The sequence below is a fragment of the Pezoporus flaviventris genome, unplaced genomic scaffold, assembly GCF_033815535.1.
Source record: "Pezoporus flaviventris isolate CSIRO_AGI_PZ_B2104156 unplaced genomic scaffold, CSIRO_AGI_Pfla_v1 ptg000045l, whole genome shotgun sequence".
Lineage (NCBI taxonomy): Eukaryota > Metazoa > Chordata > Aves > Psittaciformes > Psittacidae > Pezoporus > Pezoporus flaviventris.
The window spans coordinates 8,951,183-8,975,820 of NW_026892593.1; the positions used below are offsets into that span (position 1 = coordinate 8,951,183).

A 24,638-nucleotide genomic window follows, 5' to 3' on the forward strand; every position below is an offset into this window, starting at 1 on the left:
TGTAATGATACAACATAATCTCTAAATACACTAAAAATATTTGGTTTTCAATTGCTGTGCTCAGTGTAGCTGGTGACAGCTTGATGGGAATTTCTCAGTGAATTATTGGAAACAAATGTGCACAATAAGGGGAAAGTAAGCTTCAGAAATTAAAGAATTATGAGATGATGAATTTAAGAGCTATACTGGCAGCAGAATCTCCTGTTTCAGCAATGGCTCGTAATATACCAAACTGCAAGACAAGCAGAGCGTGTGACATGCAATCGATTTCTCATGTTATGCATTTAAGAAATAAACACTTGCACAAGCTACTGAAGGCGTGGCATTGGATCCTGGAGTTCTTCTTCTTATTCAAGGGAAAAAGTAATACTTAAATGGTTAATCCCATTAAAGTTCAAGTTAGATTTAATTTAAAATAGTAACAGTGGTTAAAATTGAATATTTGCTACAGCAAGGACCACAGAAAATATCAGCTTGCCTTGACCACAGTAGGGTCACATATGAATTACTCTTCAGTATATTATTTCTTCAGTGAAATCCTGAAAGAACTTTGAAATTGTGTTACCTGGCTTGTGACAAATCTAGGTCTCGAGTCATCAGCATACGTAAACCTTCTTCATTGAAGAATAGGTTGTTTCCTCCAGACATGATACCACATTTCCTTGATGTCTTTCCACCACTCACAAGCAGGAATCTATCTGACTCCAGCTGACCTGAATACACAGTGAATACATATTTATGATTTACTCTAAATGTGCCTTCTGCAAGAGTACTATTTCCAGAGGATGAGAGCTAAATTAACATCACACACAGAGTGAAGAAACACCCAGTATTTGCGATTCAATGCATCCTAGAAAACTGCCATGAGTCAAAACAAACAAACCCAGAAGAATGAAATCCGGGATCTTATTCTCCAGTTACGCACAAGAGTTTCTACTTTTCTTCATTTTTCTTAAGATACCAACGAAGTACTCAGGTCTATAAAGAAACTTTGGGTACCACGTGGTAGCACTCAAGCAAGGGCTGGCAAAAATTAAAATGAACAGCAGCACCTATGAAGGGATGAGTTTGATTCACAAACGTGCTCTTCTTGCCATGATTTCCGGCAAGGGAAACCTCAGGGTGGTTTTAGAGCTGTGGACATAGATGCTGTGTGTGCCCTGGCAAGCATGAGACTTTGAGTTCCCTCCTGCCTACACTTGTTTAGGGTCTGCCATGCCTTCTGAGGAGTGGCCCTCACCACTGAGACACACACTCTGCCCTAAAACCGTATTTGTCATATTAAGGCTACTTATACTTCCCATGTGAGAAATAAGACAACCTTAAAGCCCTCCACTGTTTGCTTCACTTGCATTCTGTCTGTACTGAAGTCAAACTACCATCATTTTCCTCTGAAATTATTTTCTACATGTAGAGTTTCAGGAAATTCTACGTCAGTGAATATCTTGTATTCCACAGCATTCGCAGCTTCACCAAGAGTCGGACACTCCAAAACAGACAGTGATAGCCATGAGACATTCACAAACTGTGCTTGAGAATGAGGCCTGAATTGCTTGGTTCATGGGAATACCTCCACAGGATAAATTATATTCAGAACCATGCAGGGGTGAGGAAGACTTCACTGTTTTATCCCTTGAGCCATGGATTCCACTAAGATGGACAGGTAGAATTCAAACTCCTCCCAAAAAATGATACCTTCAAAATCATCCTTAAGGAAGTCAGCATTCTTGGTACTTATTTTGCAGGTTGGCCCAGAGTAGCCAGGGTCACAGATGCACTTTGTGCCATTGATACAGCTGCCGTGCCCACTGCACATCTCCTCGCACTGCGGGCCGATGTACACATTGTCAATGGCCCAGGTCACTGGCTGGGATCCAGCAGGGTAAAATCCTTGGTACCATCTGAACCTTGCCAACCTGAAAAGGCATAAAGGGTATGTACTTTAAATAACAGTTCCACCTTTTTTTGTACTTCCTACATAAACCGTACTATGCATATATGTGGTATTCTTTTTGTTGAAAATGGTTTGACAAATTGCTTAATTCTGGAAACTGACTGCTATATCTAATTCCTTCAGCACCTCATGCATCTTCATAGTGATATTCAACCCAAGTACTGACAGAAATAAGAATAACATCATTCATTAGTTGTAATATCAGAACTGAATGACTGACTTGAAAATGGGATTCTAAATCTAACCACTCTTCTCTGTTCTGTTCACAGGGAGGATGAATGGATGTGGTCTGAAGGATTCCCTTCTGTTTTGGTGTACAGTGTCTGGGGCAGACTGAGCCACTTTCACCCTCTCCTGGAGAGTGAAATCCTACATGCTGCCACCCCCTCTGCAGTGAGACCACACAGTGGAGCTGGGATGGGTGGATCTCACCCTCAGTTACATGGAAAGAAAATGTTATTTCCCCTGTCACCAGGTATTCAGCTTACTGTTGGGCAGCTTAATCTTAAAGCAGTCTGGTATTGCAAGTTGTTAATTTAAACTATATTCTCCTTTGGGTGCTGTTCTGTCATTTTTAATTTGCCTTCTTAGTGTCAAAGCTGCATACAGAGGACTGACTGGGGAAGGAGGGAAAACAAATTGAGATGGGGAAAAACACTTGAGAGACTAGTTTTATTCCCAATTGAGAAAATGCTTTGAAGGGGGAAGGAAACCAGTAGAGTGAGAAGGGAAAGACACTTAATTGCCTTCCATGTTTAATGTTTTAGAGATATCTAAATGCAGCAGGTATTATTGGCACAGGTAGCTGGTGAGTTTTTTCTCTTGGTTTGCTAAAAAGGAATTTTTATGAGGGGATTCAGGTGATAAGGGGTAGCTGATGGCTGGGAATGCTACTAAGAGTTTCAAGAAAGGTTCCCGAGAGCCAGAGCTCTGCTGGATGTAAAAAACATTGATTTTAGTGTGTCCTGAGGGGAAGGACTCAAGTGTGAGGCTGGAGGTGTTGTAACCTCCTTTTCAGAGGAGATCTCTGCCGCACAGGCTAGATTCATTCCACCCCAAGGCACGTCAGCTCCTTCCCTCAGGCTTCGGAAGGGTGAAACGTGACTGAAGCAGAGAGTGGAACACTGGTCTCGCTGAAGTCAGTAGGGGTTTCTTTACTGACTCAACAGGCCCTGGGCTTTTCCTTCAGGACTTAACTGGAATACTTAGTTACAGCTGCCTGCTGAGAACATGTATTAATTTGCAAAATAACATACGTGGTGGAAATAACTGAAAATGTCCTCATCTTCTTTTAAATATAACCAAAACTCTGGGGATGAAAAGGGGGAGCGGTTTTTTAGAATTACATAAGCAGTCAGGTTTGGATTTTCTTTTTTTCTTATTATTCCAGTGAAATTTGGTAGAGAAAATCCCTCTGTCCCAAGAATTTCATGGCACTGAATGCCTGATGGAAGCGGCTCCTTGCTGCTGGGTTTGGCTGGCTATCAGCAATTGGCTTCTGGCCTGGTGCGTTGGGAAAGAAATTGGAGGGAAGGCAAGCAAACAGGACAGAAATACTCAGGAACAGAGGACTAAATCAAAACACTTGGAAGGTTTAAATGAGTTAGAAATCTGCATTGGCAAAATTTTCTTTCGAAGGGATGCATTAGTGGTTGTGTAAAGGGTCAAATAGCTGTTTTGGAAAAAAACAGAAGGACAAATGGGCTGCTGCAAGAGATGGTGACCTATTCCATGCTTGAAATGATAACTGTCATAAACCAGAAGCTTCAAGTTTAAAATTTAAACATCTCCTTAAATAATTAAACATTCAGGCTTTCCAAGTTTGGTTCTCATCTTTTGTATAGGTCTTTTCATACTTTCAGAGGCAGATAGGGGGGCACTCATTTAGTGGAGGGCCCGTTGAACGCAGTGGTTTCATAAATACTCCATCTCTTAGTTGCATAGCTCATTTTCATTCTTATGTGCTACAGTTTAACCCTTAATGATATGATCTTCTACATAAACTGAGTTGATGCTAGCAGACAGTTTCCCCTGAAAAAAAAATCAGTACTGTTTTAAACTTTGAAAAGTTACGTATTATTATTATGCCTGCTAGCACATACTGGTTTTCTATACTACGTATCTGTTAGCATCCAATCTGGTTTGTTCCAAACTTCCAGTTTCTAAGTGACTGCAGCAGAGAGATTTACAGCTGCAAGAAAACCTCGAATATTTAGATCAGTCCATTTCCTTACACTGAAGTAGAATCAGGTTTATAATAGCTCATATTTTACTGCATTTTATAATGACTCTCAAATTTCATGCAAGAATATTCATGATTAATTCAAATAGCTAATGCACTGCAGTAAGAAACATTCAAAACTCTTTAAGGACAGTCAATTTTGCATTAATTTTACCATGAAATACACTTCCATAAAAAAGTCACCAATCAGAAGATGTATGCATAAATAGGACATAATGTGTGGTTATTCTACATTAGCATTAGGCACAACATATTTTTGGGAATCACCTGAACACTAACAACACTGAGGACAAAAAGGAGAGAAAAAACATTCATCTGGTTTGCTCTGGTGCTGCAGGTCTTACGCACTGCTCTTGTGCTTGGGAGAACACTTTGGATGGAAAACAGAAATTAAAGCAAACCAACAAGCAGCTGGGCAGGAATAGGAGCTGGACACTTACCCACAGAGATGCAGCTTTCCGAAGTGAATGACCTCCCTTCTCCAGCCCTGCGTGGTGCCTGCATAGTAAGTGCTACTTGTGTGATGCTCAGTGGAGCACAGGGAGCTGAGGTGGCTGCTACTGCTATAGCACAAGGGGAGCAGCAGGTGCCAGGTTGCCCCCAGGTCTCGTGAGAACTCCAGTTTCACCGGGTCAGCAGAGGAGCTATCAGTGGTGCAGCCGATATTGATCTGGGGGCCAAGACATGAAATGCAGAAGATGACACAAGGCAGGCTGTGGGGCTCCTAGACTTAGTCAGCCTCCCCCATTTGGTACAGTATTTATTTAGCCCAGGAAAACAGTGATTTGGGAACTCATTTAACAACTGGGATGATGCATTCAAGACATGCACATGAACATGAACTCTTGCGTACTGCCCTGCCTGTCCTTGGGCATATCGCCCTCTGGCACATCACAAAATGAATGTAATACGAGACTCCCAACTACTTCTATTAAGAGTAATCAATGAAATTAATTAGACAAAATCCCAAAGGAGAGCTGCTAACATTGCTGGAGCAAATGCATCAGCTCTTGCAGTCCTCTGGCAGGTATTGAAGTAATCACAGCACCAAAACAATGTGAATTTTTAAAACCAGAAATATTAAAACAAAATGTGCAAATGTAAACTTTTTGTTAAATTGCTGAGCTGCACTATGGTTGCCTTTTATGTCACACTTCCAAAAAAACCCCTCCTTGTGCCATATATCATTTCAATATGTTCTTCAGCTTTCCTACTGACTACACAGCACTAAAAGAGTTTTATAGCTGGATTGGATTTAGATTCAATGTCTCACCAAAACATAGCTTGGCAGGGTCAAATTCCTCAGGGTGTTCTTACAAGATTCCCAGTGTAAAGAACAGTACATAAGGCAGAAACCTTACACAACAACCATTCTACTACTGGGAAAAAAAAAAACCAAAATGATGTTTTGTACAGAATCTGAGACCTATTCATGCATGCATTCAGTGCAAATCAGTCTTTCACAGTGATATTAAGATGTTCATTTAGTTTCAAATTGCTTATATAAAAGAGGAATTAGTTCCCTTACAGGATGTCCCTGTTATGTAAAATAAGATGTAATATACTTACCATGCAAGAAATAAAAGCCATTGCTGATGAAATACAAAGTCTGTACAAAAATTATGAAACATTTAGGGTTTTACATATCTTTGTAGTAGAAAATCAGTGTGTTTCTAACACGCTTCTCTGTAATGAAAATCTATGTATTTCTAAAACCCAGTAATACTTAGAAGTGTGCATGAATGTTTTAGATCATATTTCCTTCATCACTCTTCAGCACACATGAATCTCACCAACCTGCAGTTGTCTAGAAGGGCTGTCTACTCATCTGGAAGCTTAGAGAGATGATTAAACCAATATAGGTTTTGACTCTTGAGACATAGAGAGAAACTCTACTGCATTATGCATACTTCATTTATACTAATGTCCTCAAAAAAGTGAGCTGAAAACAATGTTATTACCACATATGGAAGTAAGGATGCAGATTTTATGAGGTTAATGCTCTGAAGACTCACAAATATCTTAAAGTGACCTCAAACATTTTTGTTCTACAGGATGCAATCTATATTTTAAAACAAAAAGTGGTTTGCACTCAATAATTTATGAATTAGATGCATGACAAACTGAAGCGTGCAAGAGTACACAACTAAATGTAGTTTTCTTGGAAAACTCTTAGTATCATTCAGTAGTTGTTCATGAACTGGTATCATTTCCTGTTTAATGCTACAGCATACTATGTCTTTGTTGAAACCAGCCTTGTAATTGCAGCATGGCAATTTACATGAAAGAATCTTTTACACTTTCTTAATGACAATATAATGACCTCTCTAAATTAATAAATACTAGGCAAAACGGTTAATCCTATCAGAAGCTGCCATAGCCAATGTCCAGTTTGGATTTAGACAATGAACCAGAAGACTATGCATTGTCATTGAGGTACCTGTTTCCACTAACTATATGTGAAGCACAAAAAGTATGCTCCTTAGCTTTAGATAACTCCCTAAGATGGCATGAATTCAGGTCATCATAGCTAAAGAACAGCTTCCGCTAGAGCATCTATGAAAGCATGGGTGGAAGAAAAAGGAAGACAGAACCTTGGCTCTGAGAAAGTGCAGTTTAGCCATTGGGTAGGAAAAATGAATTTCTAGTGTCGCAGATGAAGTCCATAGCTCTCCAGTGGGTCAGGTCGTGGAAATGCTGCATACTTAAAATAATAGGCATGGTCAAAGTAGTAGTTTAGGCAAGAAAGTAGAAGACTTTGAGGCAGAATTTTCCCTCATCTCTGCGTTAAAAAGCTTCATGATACACCCACATGAGAGAAAGTAACATTAAAGCAGTTAAGGTGAAATTATACAGGCTTTTCTACTTGGCAATTATAACAGCTGGACAAATACACCAAAGAGCAGAACCTGAAAGAACACAACTCTAAGCAAAAGGCAAAATAACTTTCTGAGAACAAGTACCTCAAATTGGATTATAGTGTTTTCATTTACACTCAGGTCCCTTGTTGTGATGGAGTGTTCCCCAACTTCATTTGAAACAAATACCATAGCCGAATCTTCTTCCCTGTAAGAAAAAGAAAGGAATACTTTAGATTCAGTTTATTACATTGTCACTTCTTTTTAATTTATTGCTGAGAGTTGCTTACGGAGCTCCTTTAGATGAATATGGGCAATAAAGCCCAATATTTCCACCAGGATAGAAAAACCAATTGTCCTCTTTGGGACCAAAGTCAAATGTATCCAAAAGGATCATGGGGTTCTTTAGGTTATTCCCGTCAATAATGAAGTCATCCATAATCCAGATTTCTTCTTTTTTGCCTACAAAGAAAAAGGGAACATTCCTATTAAGACCTACTACCAGTACTATTAGAAGGCAGAACAGTAACCAGTATTTATGGATTACAAGGAGAAAAGGGTGGTAAAAGCATGGCTTCACTATTTTCATTTTCCATGAAAATAGACATGGAAGATGGAAAATTTTCATTTTCCATTAAAATAATTCCCATACTGCTCTGCAGCCTGATCCTACAGAATTAGCTTTTATTCCTTTAAAATTTGTAGAAGTCACATTAAAATGGAAGAGTGAAAAACCTGTGTTGAATGATTATCTCCTGTTTAAAGCACATTTACTTTTGAAACTCTATATCAATGTCTTCTTTCATTAAGAATCATCTAAAAGAGCAGCTGCTGTAGAGCCCAAGCAGTCTGAAAGGATGTTTTCATCCTATACATTTTTCCTCGCACTTAGCAGTTTGTGCTGGCTGGCAAGAGCTCTTTGAGAGAGAAGGAAACTCTGAGGGACCTTCTCTCCAATGGATTATGAATTCAAATATGTTGGAAAACTGGTGCTTTGAAACTGGAGAGGAAAGAATAGATTGCCAGATCTTTTGTGTAACAGTGTTTTTCATCTATCTAAAAGCCTTTGTGTTGATCAGAGAAAGTCAAAAGGCTTCTTTAAAATAAAATTCCTGCTAAAAGGTAGCCTCCACAAGAACAGTTTAGTCAAGTGTTTTAGGCAGAACCCATTAGAAGAATGAACTAGAACTAGATTCTTAGGACCAGATTTGAATTTGTTAGAGGTGTTCTAGGAATACATGACTGCTGTACCATTGTGTCTAAATGATCGCTGGGATTCTTTAGAGCCCTTACAGTCAGCTCCTGCTAAGATACGTGCTCAGAGTAACTGAGAGCAGAGGAGAGCTTTCTTCAGCTTAATCAGGAGGAATGAGCAGTGTTCCTCTTGTGGTTTTCTACAGTTCTTTACAATTTAATCAAAAGATTAACTGCTTACTACATACTGTTTCTAAATAGGTTTTTAATGCCTAGTTAATTCTGAGCAAGGTAGGCCCAGTTCCAGTTTACACTTGGGACACTTTTGTATAATTGGAGCATTCTGATGGGGCCTCAGTGTAAATGAGAATCAGGTCCATTAAAAATAATGAGAAGAACCTGAGTGAAGTTAACAATCAGTGTTGCTTGATCTCCCAGGCCCTCCAGGACCAAAGCTGATGGTAGTCTTCTGCATACAGTCAAGGTGTATTAGGTTAAGGTATGTTCACTTTAAAGCATACAGCAGCAGGAGTTCTAAGAACAGTAAACATAATCCTGTGATAGTTTTAGTTGAAGGAATTAAAATATAAGACAATATGAATTAAGGGTTTCTATTACTGTTGAGTTAAAAAATCTAGCCTCTTACAGATCCTGAGCTGTGCAAGTGTGGACCTGGAGTCCCATGGCCGTCTCTTCCTTACCGTTGTTGTAAGGTTGCCAGAGCCTGAACCTCGTTGCATTGCTTTGGGCTGCATAGGGCAGAGGAACATTAATAAAGAGGACATCTGTGGTCTGTGTGAAGTAAAACTCATCTATCAGGTGCCAAATGATGCCACCGTTGACAGAATATTGCAGCAGGATGGAATGAGACCTCTCGGGGGTGCCTGGAGCAGAAAGGACATGCATTTACATTCATTATAATACAGATTTAAAAATTACTGGCTCAAAAGTACTTCTTCAAGTGTAAGTACAATTGAGTTACTCTGACACCTATTAAAGTACGGACTTCCTCTAACAACAACTTAAGCTGTTGAGATGTTATATGTGTATTGTACATCATGTATTGTACATATATATATCTTCCTGTGCTTTCCCTTGTTTGTTCACAAAATAATAATGAACTAGAGGCTAAATCTACATTGCTGTTCATGATATGTATGGTCACAGTTAATTACTTATATGAGAACCTATCTCAGTGGAATAATTTTTTAAATTAGAACAAATCAGCTCCTACCACAGACATTTTTTTTCAGAAATTCAGTATTTATTTGCTTGTTTTTCTCAGGTAGCAGACATTTTCATCACCATCTGTAGCACCCACAGATAAAGACACAGTGATGTCCTCACAAATTTATAATCTATGGCTCTGACTGCAGACACGGATATGAGCCTATTCATGCCCAGAAATCCTATAATTGACAGAAAGCACTGAGGATCTCAAGTAGGGTGTCTTAACGATAACAACAAAGAGGTAATAATCTGTGCTTTAAGCTGGGCCTAAAAATCAATGGTGGAACTGAAAGTAAAATTTTCATTTTCTGACTCCTAGTTCCTTCTTTTTTTACTTCAAACCTTAAAGAGTCAATAAAGGCTCTTTACAGCCCAAGCTATGAACAGACACTGATTAGAGCCCAGTACTCGCACTTGATGCTGGTTACCCTGTACAAGCTTAGTCCCCAGTGCGTGTCTGGCCTGTGCCTGACTTGCTCACCAGGAGCATCAGTGTCTGAGTGACAGTATCCCTTAGCTGAATTCTCACTCAGACAAATTTAGATTCCCCATTCCCTTCATAGTGTGGCCCAGTGATGGCACATCCCCAGAAACTCAGTCTGAGGGCAGCAAAAGGACTAAGGGACAGTTTCTTCATCCTTGCCTCACTGTGTGCTACTGTGCAAATTTCTCACATGTTCTGCTCTTAAATTAACTAAATTTGCTGAAGCCAACATGCCTGATGTGCATGCTCCTGCTCCTCTCTGCTCCAGTACAGTGTCTCTCTTCAACCAGCATGTGTGGAACACAGCAGGGAGGAGACTTTTGCAGTCAGGAGCTAATTTCAGTTTATCTGTGGCAATTAACAGTAAACAACACATTGGTCTTACTGCTTAGAGATGAGAGATGTGCCCAGCTATATTAATTTGCATTCAATATTAGGGAGCTTGTTTGGACTAAGTCCTGGGTCCAGGCCTAGGGCTAGTATTTAATGAGGAAAGATTTCTCATGGAGTTTCACTGCTTTACCTCTTATGGGCCAAGTGTCAAAATCCAGCCTTGAGCCTTTGGCTATTCCTGCCTTTCAGAATGACACTTTTTAATCATCGTGTTTTTTGAATATTTTGGCAAGAATTATGTGTAGAAATGTTTCCAAGGCATAACTTAATTTTTTGAAAAATAAAGTCTTCACAAGATTTTACTTTTAAACATGAACTATTGGACGTATTACTGTTTTGGGGAATGTTATGGTTTTCAGTGTTATTATTTTCTCTCTTTTCCATAAGTACTTAACAATGGTAACAGATAGCCAAATATATATGGTTAAATGTCAACTAAAGGGAATCAAACTTAATTCAGAAAGAGCTACATTTTTACTTGCCATACCAAGATTTCGCTAAGAAGAAAGCGGTGGTTCAAAACTATTTTTATGCTGTCCTTTGGCAAATGATGAATTAGTTAGGATCCAGTCCCAGAGTGCTGAGCTTCCTGCAAAAGCTATGGACATCTTCCACCAAAGGGAGAGGAGTTCTTGGATGTTGAGACTTCAAACTGGACATGCCAGTTCTACAAATAATGCTGGGAGAAACTTCTGAAATCACATGGGGATGACTCAAACCCTCACCCAAGTTAGTGCTTCTCCACTGTGTCACACCTGACTTGGGTAAAATTATTTTACAAAGCCAGAATGGCAGGGGCTTAGAGCAGGGGAAGACTGAATCATTGGTTTGAAAATACTTGTACTAGGGAAACTGTCTTGTTACACCAACGTGTAAAGTTGGCTTGCAAAGTCTGACTATCCTTCATATACAACTGAATAGAATTACAGCATTTTCATCATCTCTAAGATACCTAAGGAAGTCAAATGATAAGAGCTTTTAATGCAGTGGACTGAAGCTTGAAAAGGAAAACCCAGTAGTAGTTCCTTATTGGTCCCTGATTTACTTACGGCACTTTTATGATGTAAAAACCCGATAAATTTTTTTTTTTTTTCCAACACTTTGCGAAATCCCTAAAAAATCTTGTGCTATTTTATTTCTCTTCTGCTCTAAGACTGTACTAGCTGCGCTGTTTTTGACACCACCACAGTTTCCTTTTTCCTTAGGAACTGCATAGATGATCATGTAGGCTGGTAGCAAGGTAGGGATAATGCAGAATCTCAAACAAGTTCCCATATTATCTGTCATAAACTGATGTTCAACACTGATGTTGAAAATGTAAATCCATATTCTTTTCTGTGATGCTACTACACATGAAGAAAGCAGAAGTGATAGGAAATCGGCAGTGATCTTACCTTTGGCAATAAATTTAAATGAAAACTGGATGTACACGGTATTAGTGCAATCTAGATCTCTTGAAACAAGCATTCTCAGTCCTTCCTGCAAGTACAGAAAATATAGAGTGAATCTCAGTTCCCATTATTGAAGAAGCTTACTATTATCTGGATGTTGTCCGTAACTGACTGCTGGTGGCAGTGAGAGAGGGAGAAATTTCTCCTAAGCAGAAAATAGGGACAGTGACAGCCTTGGCAATGTGAGCCATAGTAATGGAAAGAGCTAGATATGGGTGTGTGTCACCACCAGAGGCACACCTACACTATAAGGTACAGACACAGGTACAGCTCATTCAGTTCATGCTCTGAACCATCAGGATGTGATCTGATCTGCAGGCCCTGACTTACTCAAATATTGAGTCCAAGCTAGTATACTTCTTTTTTTGGCAAATTGTATGGTAGCCAAGCACCTTCATTTCCAGGCAGGAAGACTCCTCCCTAAGAGCTCTTTTCTGTCCCTCAAAAAATATTTTGCACAAATGTCCTGTTATGGTGCAACCTCTTGACTTAGAGCAATAAAGAAAGGGAGCAGACAGGAAAACTCATAATGACCCTTAAAGCCCTGTCCATCTCTACAGGTGAGCTCAACATTGAGTGGATCCTGGGGCAAGAGCCAGTCCCTGTTTTGCAGAGATCTGGCAAACCACCTCTCAGAGTTTGCCCCTTCCTCAGACCCATTCCCCCAGGGAATGACCTGCAGGAACAACCAATCCAGGTTTTAGACAATTCACATCCTGTGATTTGTGATTTAAATGATGATTTAAAAGAGGTTGAACTGGAGTCAATCTTTTGCAAAGAAATATTTCTAAAGAATTAATTTCTACACCAAACTTTATTAAACCTTCCTTTTTGGGAGCACATGAATTCACAGTGTCAAAGGAAGAGTCATGTGTGACCTTAAAATTTGTGTTCTTATGTGAACAAAAGTCTTTCTATGATGTGTTTTGTTGAAGAACTGAGAAGATCAGAAAATACTACATTTCCTGGCCTTTTTTAACCTGTAATTAACAAAAAATCCTGAAAGACCTAGAAAACTTCAAAATGATAGAATTAAGTAAAACACATGCTAATTACTAATTACGTAAACTTTGATTACATAGACTACAGAATAATTTGTATTATTTGAGATACTCAAAAGCCGGTCAGGGGATTTCAAGACACAAACCCAATCAATTGTGATGTGTACCATATATCCAAATCACTCACTTGGCCTCAGAAATCTCAGCCACAGAGTTTCATTCTTTTCCTTTGGTGGTTAAGGGGGAATTTATGCCATAAATAAAAGTAATGGCCAACAAGCCCTTTTGTTCATAAAACCCAACTGTGACAAACGTGGTGCATATTTAGGGCAGGAAAAGATGAGAGAAATTAAAATGTCAAATTTGAGCCTGAAGACTCTGACATAAACATATGGGGGGAAACAACAAAAAAATTACTTTCTGTTTTAACTCTACTGGGTTTTATTCATGTTTTCAATGTAAGCAATCTCTGACCCCTTTAAAAATGAGAGCTGTTCCAGACTTGATGGTGTCACCATTCAGGTTTCCCCTCTCAGCACCGTAGACCTCAGGCCAAAGGTCTGGATGCAAGTTACCATTGAAATCATCCTTCAGGACAGACGGCAGAGGAATGACAGGGACACAGTACGGACCACCAAAGCCTCTGTCACACCTAGCAACAAATCGGGAGGAAAAGGTGTTATCCATCTGGCCTAGATAAAGCAACATCCTTTCTATCAAGCAGGTTAAGGAGGTTGCTACTTACATGCAATGACCTGCATCACAGATGCCGTGGCCTGAGCACATCCAGGGGCACCCTTTAGCCAGGACCACGTTATCAATAGCCCAAGAATCAACACCAGAAGCATAGTTGTACTGAATCCATCTGAATCGTGTTCTGGGAGAGCTGGAAAAAGAGTGAATGTATTTCAGGCTTCAAAATGTATGCTCCGCATAGTGCTAAATAATAAAGAAAAATCTCATAGACTTTAGGAGAAGAAAAGCACATTAATAAGCATGACCCCCTGTACTTAGAAAAGATTCATATTCCAGTTTCAACTGGACGTTTCAATTTCTTAGGTTAGTTCTTTAGGTAATATTGCAGCAGACTCTAAGGGAAGGTGCCCAAAGTGAAAATTTAGGAAGAATATTGCTGCTACTCTTGCTGGTCATAGAGTGCTTTGAAGAATTACAGAACTATTGAGAATAATGGTAAGCAATATCATCATCTATTATTTCTAAACTAGAGCATAGTTTTATTCAGAGAGATGGTTTCCAACATGCCTGCCACATCCATTTACAACCGTGTGATATCACTAGGAGGCAGGCAGAACTCCTCCTGGTCAAAAACATGGAAGTGGCACAACCAGTAACATGTGTTTTGACTTCCTGAATGCCATGACTAGCATGACATTGGATGACAACTTATGTGCAGTGACAGAAAATATGTTTATATGAAAGCAAGGGTCAGGGCATTAATTCTTGCTTTTTACTGGGTAAATGTTAGAAAAGCTTGGTTTAGCATTCCCATTCTTGCTATCACAGATTATAGGCAAGACCTCAAAATTCACTTATCCAAAGGTGTTCCTTCCTTAAGTTCCTGCAGTTCAGATTATGTCTGATGAAATATTTTGAAGTGAAACTTAAAATTCCAGTGGTGTGACAGCACACGTTTAATAATTTAAAAGACATGAAGAAAATTCCCAAGCTGGGAGCTGTTTGCTCAAATTAGATCAGCAAAATTTTTATCACGCTAAGCAGGCAGAAGAGCAGTGCTCACTTGGTTGAGGGTGGGAGGTAGACTGTTATTCTCTTCCAGTTTTGGAATCTTTCTGAAGTGTAGATGGAGCTCTCGGTGTAGTGCTGACAGCCGATGGTTGGAGGGACACATTCCTCTGTCACCAGGTGCCAGTCTCTCCCATTGTTTAAAGAATACTGCAAATGAATACTATGGGAATTGCTGTATGGCTTGCTGCAACCCATGCTCAGCTCAAACTGCAAGAATGTGGAGGATGATACATGGAAGTCCCAAGTCTCTGCATAACGAGGTTTTCCTAAGTAAAGAGAGAAAAACAACAATGAAGAGAATATACCTTATGCATGTTTTCAGTACTGTCCCTCAGACACAGTATGTGGATATTCCATGTGGTATATGGATAATACAGATATGGCATCTGTATTTTCTATATTTATCTATATTTATCTGTATAATACAGATATGGTATCTGTATTTTCACCTTTTTTTCAGGCTTCTCTTCCCTGCAGATTTCTTTATACCTGGATTTGTCTGTACCTCCCATTCTGTAAAAATTTGACTATAATTTATAAACCAGACTCACACAAATCTAGCAATGTTCTATGCCACATACCAATGTTTTCGCTGAACATCAGAGCTGTATCCATAGACAGGCAGTCGATGTCTACTTGACCTCCTTGTATTCTGTACCAGCTTGCTTGTAAATCCACAGTTCCATCAAATTTATCCTGGAAGCCAGTCTGAGAGCTGTCATTCATCCCTATAAGGACATCGTCCAAAGCCCATTGGGCTGAATGCTTCCCTATAAAAAGCAGAACAGGCAGGTTAGTGGAGTCCTTCTTACCTTTCCCACTCTCCTGGCTAGGGAGAATAATTAATTCCAGCACATACATTGTAAGAAAATGTATGAATAAAAACCAACCATCAAAGTGACAAATTATGACCCAGAAGCTGCGTACCATAATTAGTTGAATGTAAGCTGTACACTTTTCTCACCAGGGAATTGCTGTTAAAATGTACTTTGCTTATTTCTGAATATCACCTTATATAAGGAAAGACTTTTAGTCAGGATACTTCTAATAGCAGTAATGTGCTCCCACATAAGATGGAAGCTCTCACGGTGGCTTTAGGTATCAGGCTGCACCAGGGTTTTACTTTCAGCTGAAGATGTGGGAAGTGTCTGAGTGGGCTTTGGAGGTACAGCAGAAGGCAGAGGAGGAGGGTGCTGCGACACCAGAAATGGCAGGGGATAGGGGGGTCCTGGAATATGGAGATATTAAAACAGTGAGCTGGGAACCACAAGGTAGGCAGATTCAAGGCCAAGTTATGCTTCCTCTTCCAAAAGAGAGGAAAAATGACATAAAGGGGGTACGCCATTTTACATCTCAGGCCATTCTATACTCAGGTAAATCCTCTAATCTTATTTAGGCTTATGTGTGCAATATACTTTTCCTGTCCCCTCTGTTATCTCTCAGCATCTTTGGTTTAAACTTAGGTCTTATACAATTTTACTCTTAAGTCCACTATTCTGCATTGTGCTATAAAAGAAAATCACATCTGCAGTGTGACTGAGGAAAGCCTGAATATGCTCTTACAGCACTCAGCCATTCATCAGACAGAGGTTTCTGCAGAACATGTCCATACTGAGAAACATTGACATGCGGGTTGTGTAAAGCTGCTTAATAAATATTTAGGATGGTGTTGCTTACCGTGTTGTGGCTGCCACCAGCGGAAAGCGGTGGCAGGGGTTTTGGCCTCCCGAGGTAAGTCTATTGAAATGACCTGGGGTTCCAGGTACGACATGAAGTCCAGCTCTCTCAGCAAATGCCAGGTGATCCCGTTGTCATTTGTGTATTGAACAACAAGCCCTACATTTTAAAGTTAAGAAAGGCAGTTAGTCTGATTGTACAGAGCAAATTGGGGCAACTTTTCAGCCTGTATGAGGGAGCTGCCAACATCCATCCAGTGCCTGTGACTCCTGGCATCTCGTGGTCCAGGAGCATTTTGTGGATGAAGTCCTACTGCAAAGATGACACAGACTCACCAGGTATCACACAGTATCTTGCCTATTTTCACCAAACTCAAAGGATCGAATCATTTACAACCCCAGTGAAACTAATGATTGTACCACAGAAATGATAGGAATAACTTGTCTTTCTTCATATAGTCAGTATTTATTTCATGTCGGGTATCCTTGCAGTTTGTGTGGGACACTAGGTTGTAATTCTCATAGTTTGGCCTCCAATATGGGTAGTTCACAATGCTCATGTAACGCGTGCAAGCTCTCAGGGTCCTTAAAAGTTTACTGTCACAATATTTGGATAGTTTAAGATAGCCTCTGTATGTAACACTCAGTATGGCAAATACTAGGACACAACAGAATTGTGAAGTCACTTATGTGCTCTTCAAAGGGGATACAAGAAAGAGCACTTAAGTATATTTCTTCTTTTAAAACTTTTTTATACTAGAGTATGTTCAAAGATCATGGATCTTCTTGTGTCTTATAGTGGTGTGCAAATGAGAGAAGAATCAAACCCTCAATGTAATCTGTGCTGAAAGATGACAGTTGTGAGTCAGTATCGATGTAAATATCATACATCAGGAAACAGTCCACTGATGTTAAATGATTTATACTGAGAGGAAAGTTCAGTTTTCTCATCTACCAGATGTCAGTGGTCTGTCTTCATGAACTAGACCACTTCATATGGGGAATCTGGTCCCAGAACTCTGCTGATCTTTCCCAAGCACAGGTATCAGCTCCCTGCCCCAGTAATAAAGCCTGTGGGTAAAATAAGAGAGGGGGCAGCTGGGAGAGATTAATTTCTTTAGACTACATACATTTTCAGCTGCAGCTTTATAATGTTGCATTTCAGGTAAACCATGCATGAGCTCGGGTTGGAAAACAAACTTTTATTAGACACACTGGTGTAGTTGGGAAGCTGAGCCAGTTTTCAAGCACACAACTCCTCTTCAGGTCAGCCATGGAGGTTGCCCACTTTATCCTGAAATTGAATTTTATTCCTTTTATTTCAGACCTGAAGAAAGTCCTGTGTACTTGTAGATTTACCTGTTTTCCAACACTATCAACTAGTCTAATGTTGTAGTGTAATGAAGCTATTACACTTCATTTTATAAATGTTGTTCATTTTATAAATGTAAACCATTACAGCTATTCCTACAGATAGAACACCATTAGGTTTGGTGGAAATAAGTATAAATACAAATGTGGAACAAAAGTAAATAGTTTTTGCACCATTTATAAAAACTGAAGAGGCAATCAATGTTAAAAATAAAACAACATTTTTGATTTTGTAAAGGCAGTAAAAGGCAAAAACACTGTAAAATGCCCAAACGACAAAAAGTTTATTATAAGGAAAGGAGGCTTTACCTTCATTTCTGGCTCTTGGTCTGCTGCAGGAGTTACCAACAGCCTTGCTTCCAATTTGTACATAAAACTGAACTAGCCTGTTAAAAAACAAAACCCCCCAAAACAAGGTAGAAGTGAGGTGTAATTATCTTCTGATAGCACAAAATCAGTCAGTATAACTCTGCTCCCTTAACTAATGTGGCATTTTCGGTTAGGTCATTATTCCAGTCTTGTTGATCAAGTAATGTTCCCAGTGAAATCAAGCATGGCTATAGTAAACAGTGGAGGACTCAAGACAGAAGAAGGTGATGTGGTTTATTGATCCTGTGCTGGACTGAGTAGAAGAATTTAGCAGCTCCTTCTTTCACACAAAGACGCAAAATCTCCAAAGTAGGCAAATCTGCTCCTTACATCAGATCTTACCTTAAACTCTTGTAACTGGAAATTGGTTTAAGCTTTAAAATACAGTATTAGTTTCAATGAAATTATTGTATCTTCACTAAATCACCAATTCCTTCTTGGTCCTTAAATTATTGATGTAAACAGTTTTCAGTGAAAAGTATTCATGGGACATTTTTGTGAAGCAGACCCTTTGATTTTGAACCCAAAATTTTTGATTTAATTGAATATTCCCTTGTTCTCATGTCATAAGACAGGGAAAAAGCCTGTTCCTGATCTACCTTTATTCAGCCTTCCTTGTTGTCAGTGTTTTTACCATCCCTATGTTCTCTTATTCATTTTGACTTTAAATCATGGCAACCTTTTCATCTGTCTCTGCATGAAGTTTTTCCATGTCCTTGATTTTTCACATAACCATTTTCTGCAGCTCTTCTAAAGCCACAACCTCCATTTGAAACAGTATCACTGTCTTTACTGTCAGAACTTTGGATTAACTTGGGGCATCCCTAATTATCTATATTTGGATGAATAATTATCCCATCCTTGTGCTCCAACGTATTGCTTGGGTTTCCCCCCCCTGCCCCAGTCTCCAGTGATTCCCTGGTATCCTTGCTGAACTGATAATTTTAATTGTGACTCTGTAGTATTAGAGTAGTTTACATTTCCTCTTAGATGCACACTATTGTGCTATATAATAGCAATTAATTTCAATTAATGTCGTGCTGCTCACTCAACAAATTTGCTTGCATGCCTCCAACATTTGTCTGAGTCTTATCATAACTAATGTAAAGAGCACTGAGATGACTAAGAATGGCATTGCCCCTCACCTATGCCTTCTTCACAGGTTGTCTGAATTGAGCACTCAAACCAGCACCTGAACAGAGCAAGGAACTGGGACTCATCCCCACAACGAGCTTTCACATGCTGAAAGGCGGTGATGCCATTCTACCTCTTGCTTCCTAAACAGTTTTTGACTTAGGATGATACCTGCCTGTTGTGTTAAAACTACTGAAGTACTCACTGAAGCGATGTTTTTGGGAAGCAACTGTTTGTCCCTTGTGCTGAGGGTGTCCTCATGGAGCACATAGTGAGATGGGGTTATTGCCAAACAGAGGTTTGGGGGGGAAAAAAGAATACAAATCTAAAGGAAATTAGACTTCATTAATACTACTGCTTGTAGATAACTTTTTTATTTTAAATACAAATTTCTACTGCTTGTAGATAACTTCTTTATTTTAAATACAAATTTTGTGTCTCTTCGTGAAAAACAAGGCTTAATTTGTCAATCGAATTATTCCTCACAAAGATGACTCCTTTCGCTTTAGGGGATTTGGTCCTAATTTGTAGTGACATCACTAAAATCATGAACAAGCCACAGGACTACAGCCAAAGCCAGTATGATCCAGTTTCCCTCACCCACTGCTACATACACAATGTCATGATCCTTTTCTGATTCTAAACCCAACCACACTCCAGTTCTGTTTAAAATCAGTATCTCCTATCAGAGAGGTTTTGTATATCCACAAGGACTAGGACAAGCTAGAATATACTCATCAGTGTCATTCATTATATAACCCCATAGATAGCTCAAGAGTAGACACAGTACTACACTATTTAGTCAGCCACATCCTATTGCTGGCTGCAGCTCTGTCCTCCGAGACAGTATTCAGGCAATAAACCACTAGACGATGATCTCAGAGGTGAAAAAATTTAGTCTTATGATGATATTTTCTGTTATGCTTGCCAAATGTAAAGATCAGTGAAAAGCAAAAACAAAAGACAAAACCTCCTCTTTCTGCAGAAGTGAGGATTGGCCCATCTGATCTGTAAGCATTTGACCCAGAACAGCAATCTGGGATGGTTGCACAGTCATTAGCAACTGAGTCTAATGCAGATGGGAGCCAAGTCAGCTAACAAGCCAGATGTCACTGTTTGGAAAAATAATACATTCCATGGTTTTTATCTAGCTGCCAGGTAGGCACTGTGTGTAAATGCTATCATTGAAGAGTGTCATCAGGGACAAGCCATCAAAACGGGAGGAAGTAGCTCAACAGTAACCAAAATGTATTCAGATATCGTATTGCTAGTCAGGAGGATGAAAATACTGCTGCTGAAATTGTGCCTTTGGTACATTGGGCCATCCAAAGGGAAAAGGATGGAAAGACTCCAGGAGGTTTCTAAAGTGTAGAGCAAATAATGGTCTGGGTGAAATGAATTTTGACACTTACAGCTCTCTTAGTGCTATGGAACAATTTCATTTTTTCACAGTCTGTCAAAAAGGTGTAGTCAATCATATAAAAGAAAAAGGAGACAATAGAACAAAGCTAAGATTATGATAGAATTTAATGTATATGCTAAAAACCAACTGCTTGTTTATGATCATTGGTTTCAGGGAGCATGCTTTAGTTTAAAGTGCTCTTAGCATGACATCTGAGTTTGGTGTTGCCCTGTTGGGCTGCTTCCCTGAGCAGCATCATGCACCTCAGGCTGGCACATTTCAACCCCATTGGAGCAGAGCAAACCGGGAGCACCAAGCGCTCATGCACCCTTCTCCTCTGGGAAGAGTGATGGGGAAAAGGGTCTTTGTGCTTCTTACAAAAAAGAGCAAAAATCTTTACATTCCTTACAAAAAATTTACACTTTACACTCCAAAAGATGTAGCTGAAGCACGATGATATGGAATATGCATAGGTAGATCTGCAGGAATTCGGAGTAAAAATAAAACCATAATGTCTTGCAGTATTTTTCAATTTTTTGATTTTCCATGCCTGATTTAATGAAATAAGATATTAAAAGGTCTGGGAAAACACTATTAACCTGAAAAATAAGAAGCTTAAAAATCTACTGTAGCACTTAGAGCCTTCCTAGTCACAACCCTCAATCCACATATCTAGTGGCATGTCTTTCAAGGCATTTTTTCCTGCTGTTTATTCAAGTCACCAAAACCCTCAACCAAAAAACTCACACAAAAATAAAAGATAACTATGTAGGGGCTAAGATGACCCCTAATAAGATAACTGAATTCTATGCAAGGCATTACTGAATGCAGAAAGTAATACCAAATTGGGAAAACATGCTTCCGTCTTATCTCCCCTTTCAAGTGACATTAATTTTTGCTCCAATAACAGGAAAAAAAATATCTAGGCTGAGGAATTATTTTCTGATTTAGGGTATGGGCCCTTCAGTTAACCCCTCACACTCTCACAGACCTTGACTTTGTTCCTAGCAAAAAGTCCCAAACAGTTTACGTTACAGATGTACAAGTGTCAAACATTAAAGTGGGATGCGCTTGTTGTAAGCAAGGTGCCTGAAGCTGAATGTCTAAATTTTACATGGACAACCCAGATTGCCTATAAAAACCTTAAAAAATACATGCTTCCAGAAAACAAAACACTGCCCTTTGCTGGACCCTATTTTAGGATGATTTGCACTGCCCTTATGAAGCAGCTATTCTCTTCTCTGAGCTTAAAAGCAGCCTGGGGTAATTGTAGTCTAAGGAGTCCATGTTCTGGTCAGACAACATGAGGTGGATACTACCCCTGAGCACATATGGGTCTGAAGAAACCAAACAATTGATGTTGGTCTCATTTATATTTAAAATGACCAGTGTGTTTTTTCTGTCCAGCAAATAGCCCAGGGATGTGGCTTCAAGCTTTAATTGCTCAAGGAAGTTAAACTGCTCACTGTGATGCTTATAACAGAAATTTAGTGATGATTTGACAAAATAATCAGCTGCAGCAGGAGAGCAGCTCACATGATGAGCACATGCTCAGAGGAGGGATCATAATTGCTCTTACCAGGTGTCCCTCTCATCATGTACCTTCTTGGGGCAGTTTTGAGACACCAGAAGGACCATATTCTTGCACAAAACAGAAGTCGTGATAGATTAAAAAAGTCAAGAAAGAGCATTGCTCAGTATTTTAAAACTTCTTCTGGCTTTTAAAATGGTTCAAGCTCTACAAAAAGGGGCAGCTATAAATACAAATATCTGCCATTAAAAGTGGTTTCAAAGTAATCTTGAATCTAAGGAAAATCCTTTCCTTTTATAAAAAAGATTTCTCCAGGAAAGAAGGAATAACTCAGAAATACTGTTTGAATAGAGACTTATTGATAATGAGGTTACTTTCAATATTATGCTTCACAGGATTAATAACATGAGATTTAAAAAGACAGTGGAACAGAAGAGACATACTCAGGCCTTCCAGTGCAAACATGTACTTGTCCAAAGCATATTTGTCAAACAATTAATTAAAGTAATTAGTAAGTAATTTACATAATTATGGAAATAATTCATGTATTTGTCAGACATGCAGGGGACAGAGGAAAGGCAGCTGGTGCTGTGCTGCCCAGTGCTGGGAGCAGCTAAGGATGTCCTCAAACCTGCAGTGTCCATGCTGCCTTACGGAGGTCCCCGTGTTTCAGCTGGAGGGCAGTAGCAGTAGCTTGTGGCCGATCTTTGCTGACTGATCCCACAAATTAAATAATGCAGCAAATCATGGCATTACTTTCTCTTCGAGCAGTATTTTTCAGGAGAAGTACCTTTTATTAAGCTAACTGACATAATTATAGGATGGGCAAGGTTTCAGGTGCGTGATCCCTCATGAGACTGGACAAAACAGCAGCAAACTCCAGGCTAAACAGTGGTTAGGATTAACAGCCCTTTGTTTATCCTAATTACATTAATCAGTTCAACAATTTGAGAGAAAGAAAATAATTGCTACCAACGGAGCAGGATTCAGCAGTAGCAGAGAGAGAGGTGAGGGCTTGTTAGCCTCTTGGCTACACAGAAACAATTCACATTCTGGTTATTTACACTTCTGACAAGTGGACTAATTCACAACATCTGGCAAGTAAATGACAGCTCATTTCTCTGCCATCGCCATGCCTGCAATTCGGGGCAGTCAGGGGAAAGGGAGTTTTTCTGACTGGCTATGTGCAGAGACTTAGGTTTTGTGCAGTCTCAAGACCACATCTTCTGCGCATCCATTTAGGACAGAATGCAAACCATATTCTCAGAAGGATAAAGAGTTCACAGATTTTTAATGCTGCTATTCTACCGTTTCTAACTTAAGTATTCTCTCTCAAGAAAAGGAAATAGTACACCAGAATGAGCAAAAAAGTAAAGTAATTTCCCTGCCTTTAAGATTTCTTGTACAGGTTGTGATTACCCATTTCCTATTAATCATTTCTCACCTTCTCACATCTACACTTGTAAATGTGGAGAGGAGACAACATGAATACGCAGACAATTGTGAGAAGCAACACTGAGGATTAACCTGATATTTGTGGTGTCCAGGGGAACAGTCCTCGCCTCCCTTTTGCCAGGTCCATTGAAGTACAGAGATTTTCCATCGCTGAGCACACCACAGCCTGTCCCAACCTGACCTCCTGTTATCTTGTACCAGAGAGGGCTTAGCTTCCTCTCAAACCTGTCGAACATCTCACTGTGATTAGGCACATTAGACACACAGGTTCCATGCGATGCTTCAAGAAAAAAAAGATAATATGGGAGATGCTTTGTTGAAACTGTGCTGAACAGAGTAAGGGTCAGATACAGAACATTGCAGACAGTTCCGTTGCATTCACACATGAGAAAGTACTGTGCTTTTCTAAGAAAATGCCCTGATGACAGGGTTGTACCTTTTTAAAAACTGCTTTACAGATTTCTTTAGGCAGAATAAGCTCTCTTCCTCTAAATTCTAAGATGGCTTATTTCACCAGGTAAAAGCACTTTATGTTGATAAGGCATTTTATGTAAACAAAAATATTATCTGTTTATTTCATTTTAAACAAATTCAACAGAAGATGTTAGCTCAGTGCTGTGTTTGTATAGAGGGTTGAAAAGAGTGCAGTGTGCAACTGGTTATGTCAATCACTGGGTTTTTTTTCATTGGGTTTGTTTTTTTTAGTGTTACTGCATAAAAGCTCCCGAAACCACAAGTGAGCAGAATTCTCCACAGAAGGGCCCGTCAGAACATATGTTCCCTCCTGGTCCCATGCCATCTGATGGCCAGGGGACTCAAAAACAGCAGCAATTCTTTTGAAGATGATCCAAAGGCTTTTAAGCAGACTTTTTAGTTTATAATGTTTTATTTTGTTTTCTCTTTTAATTGCTAGTCCCTTCCCATTCACACAGATGGCGATGTTCAAAGATTACGGTTGCCAGAAACATCACTGATGTCCGCCACCTTCAACTGCTCTGTTTTGCCTGGACTGACTTCTATTTAACAAAATGACAAGATTCTTGCTGGCAGCCCATGAAACTGATGTCACCAGATATTTTTCTGGAATACTGGAGAGGAAAACCAAGATGCTAAATTTACAGCTTTA

General features: G+C 39.5%; 1 protein-coding gene across 2 annotated transcripts in view; it reads right to left on the reverse strand.

The window, feature by feature from the left end:
- Positions 1–24,638, reverse strand: part of RELN (reelin) — a 282,830-nt gene that overhangs the window by 38,598 nt on the left and 219,594 nt on the right. For both annotated transcript variants that reach the window (XM_061467364.1, XM_061467363.1), the window contains exons 30-43: positions 23,585–23,792; positions 17,931–18,007; positions 16,252–16,410; positions 15,156–15,344; positions 14,567–14,840; positions 13,553–13,693; positions 13,282–13,459; positions 11,750–11,834; positions 8,950–9,132; positions 7,345–7,516; positions 7,160–7,262; positions 4,637–4,866; positions 1,696–1,916; positions 566–713 (exon numbers count right to left, since the gene is read on the reverse strand). In XM_061467364.1, the coding sequence (XP_061323348.1) occupies positions 566–713; positions 1,696–1,916; positions 4,637–4,866; positions 7,160–7,262; positions 7,345–7,516; positions 8,950–9,132; positions 11,750–11,834; positions 13,282–13,459; positions 13,553–13,693; positions 14,567–14,840; positions 15,156–15,344; positions 16,252–16,410; positions 17,931–18,007; positions 23,585–23,792 (2,368 nt within the window). The remainder of the gene's footprint in view (positions 1–565; positions 714–1,695; positions 1,917–4,636; positions 4,867–7,159; positions 7,263–7,344; positions 7,517–8,949; positions 9,133–11,749; positions 11,835–13,281; positions 13,460–13,552; positions 13,694–14,566; positions 14,841–15,155; positions 15,345–16,251; positions 16,411–17,930; positions 18,008–23,584; positions 23,793–24,638) is intronic.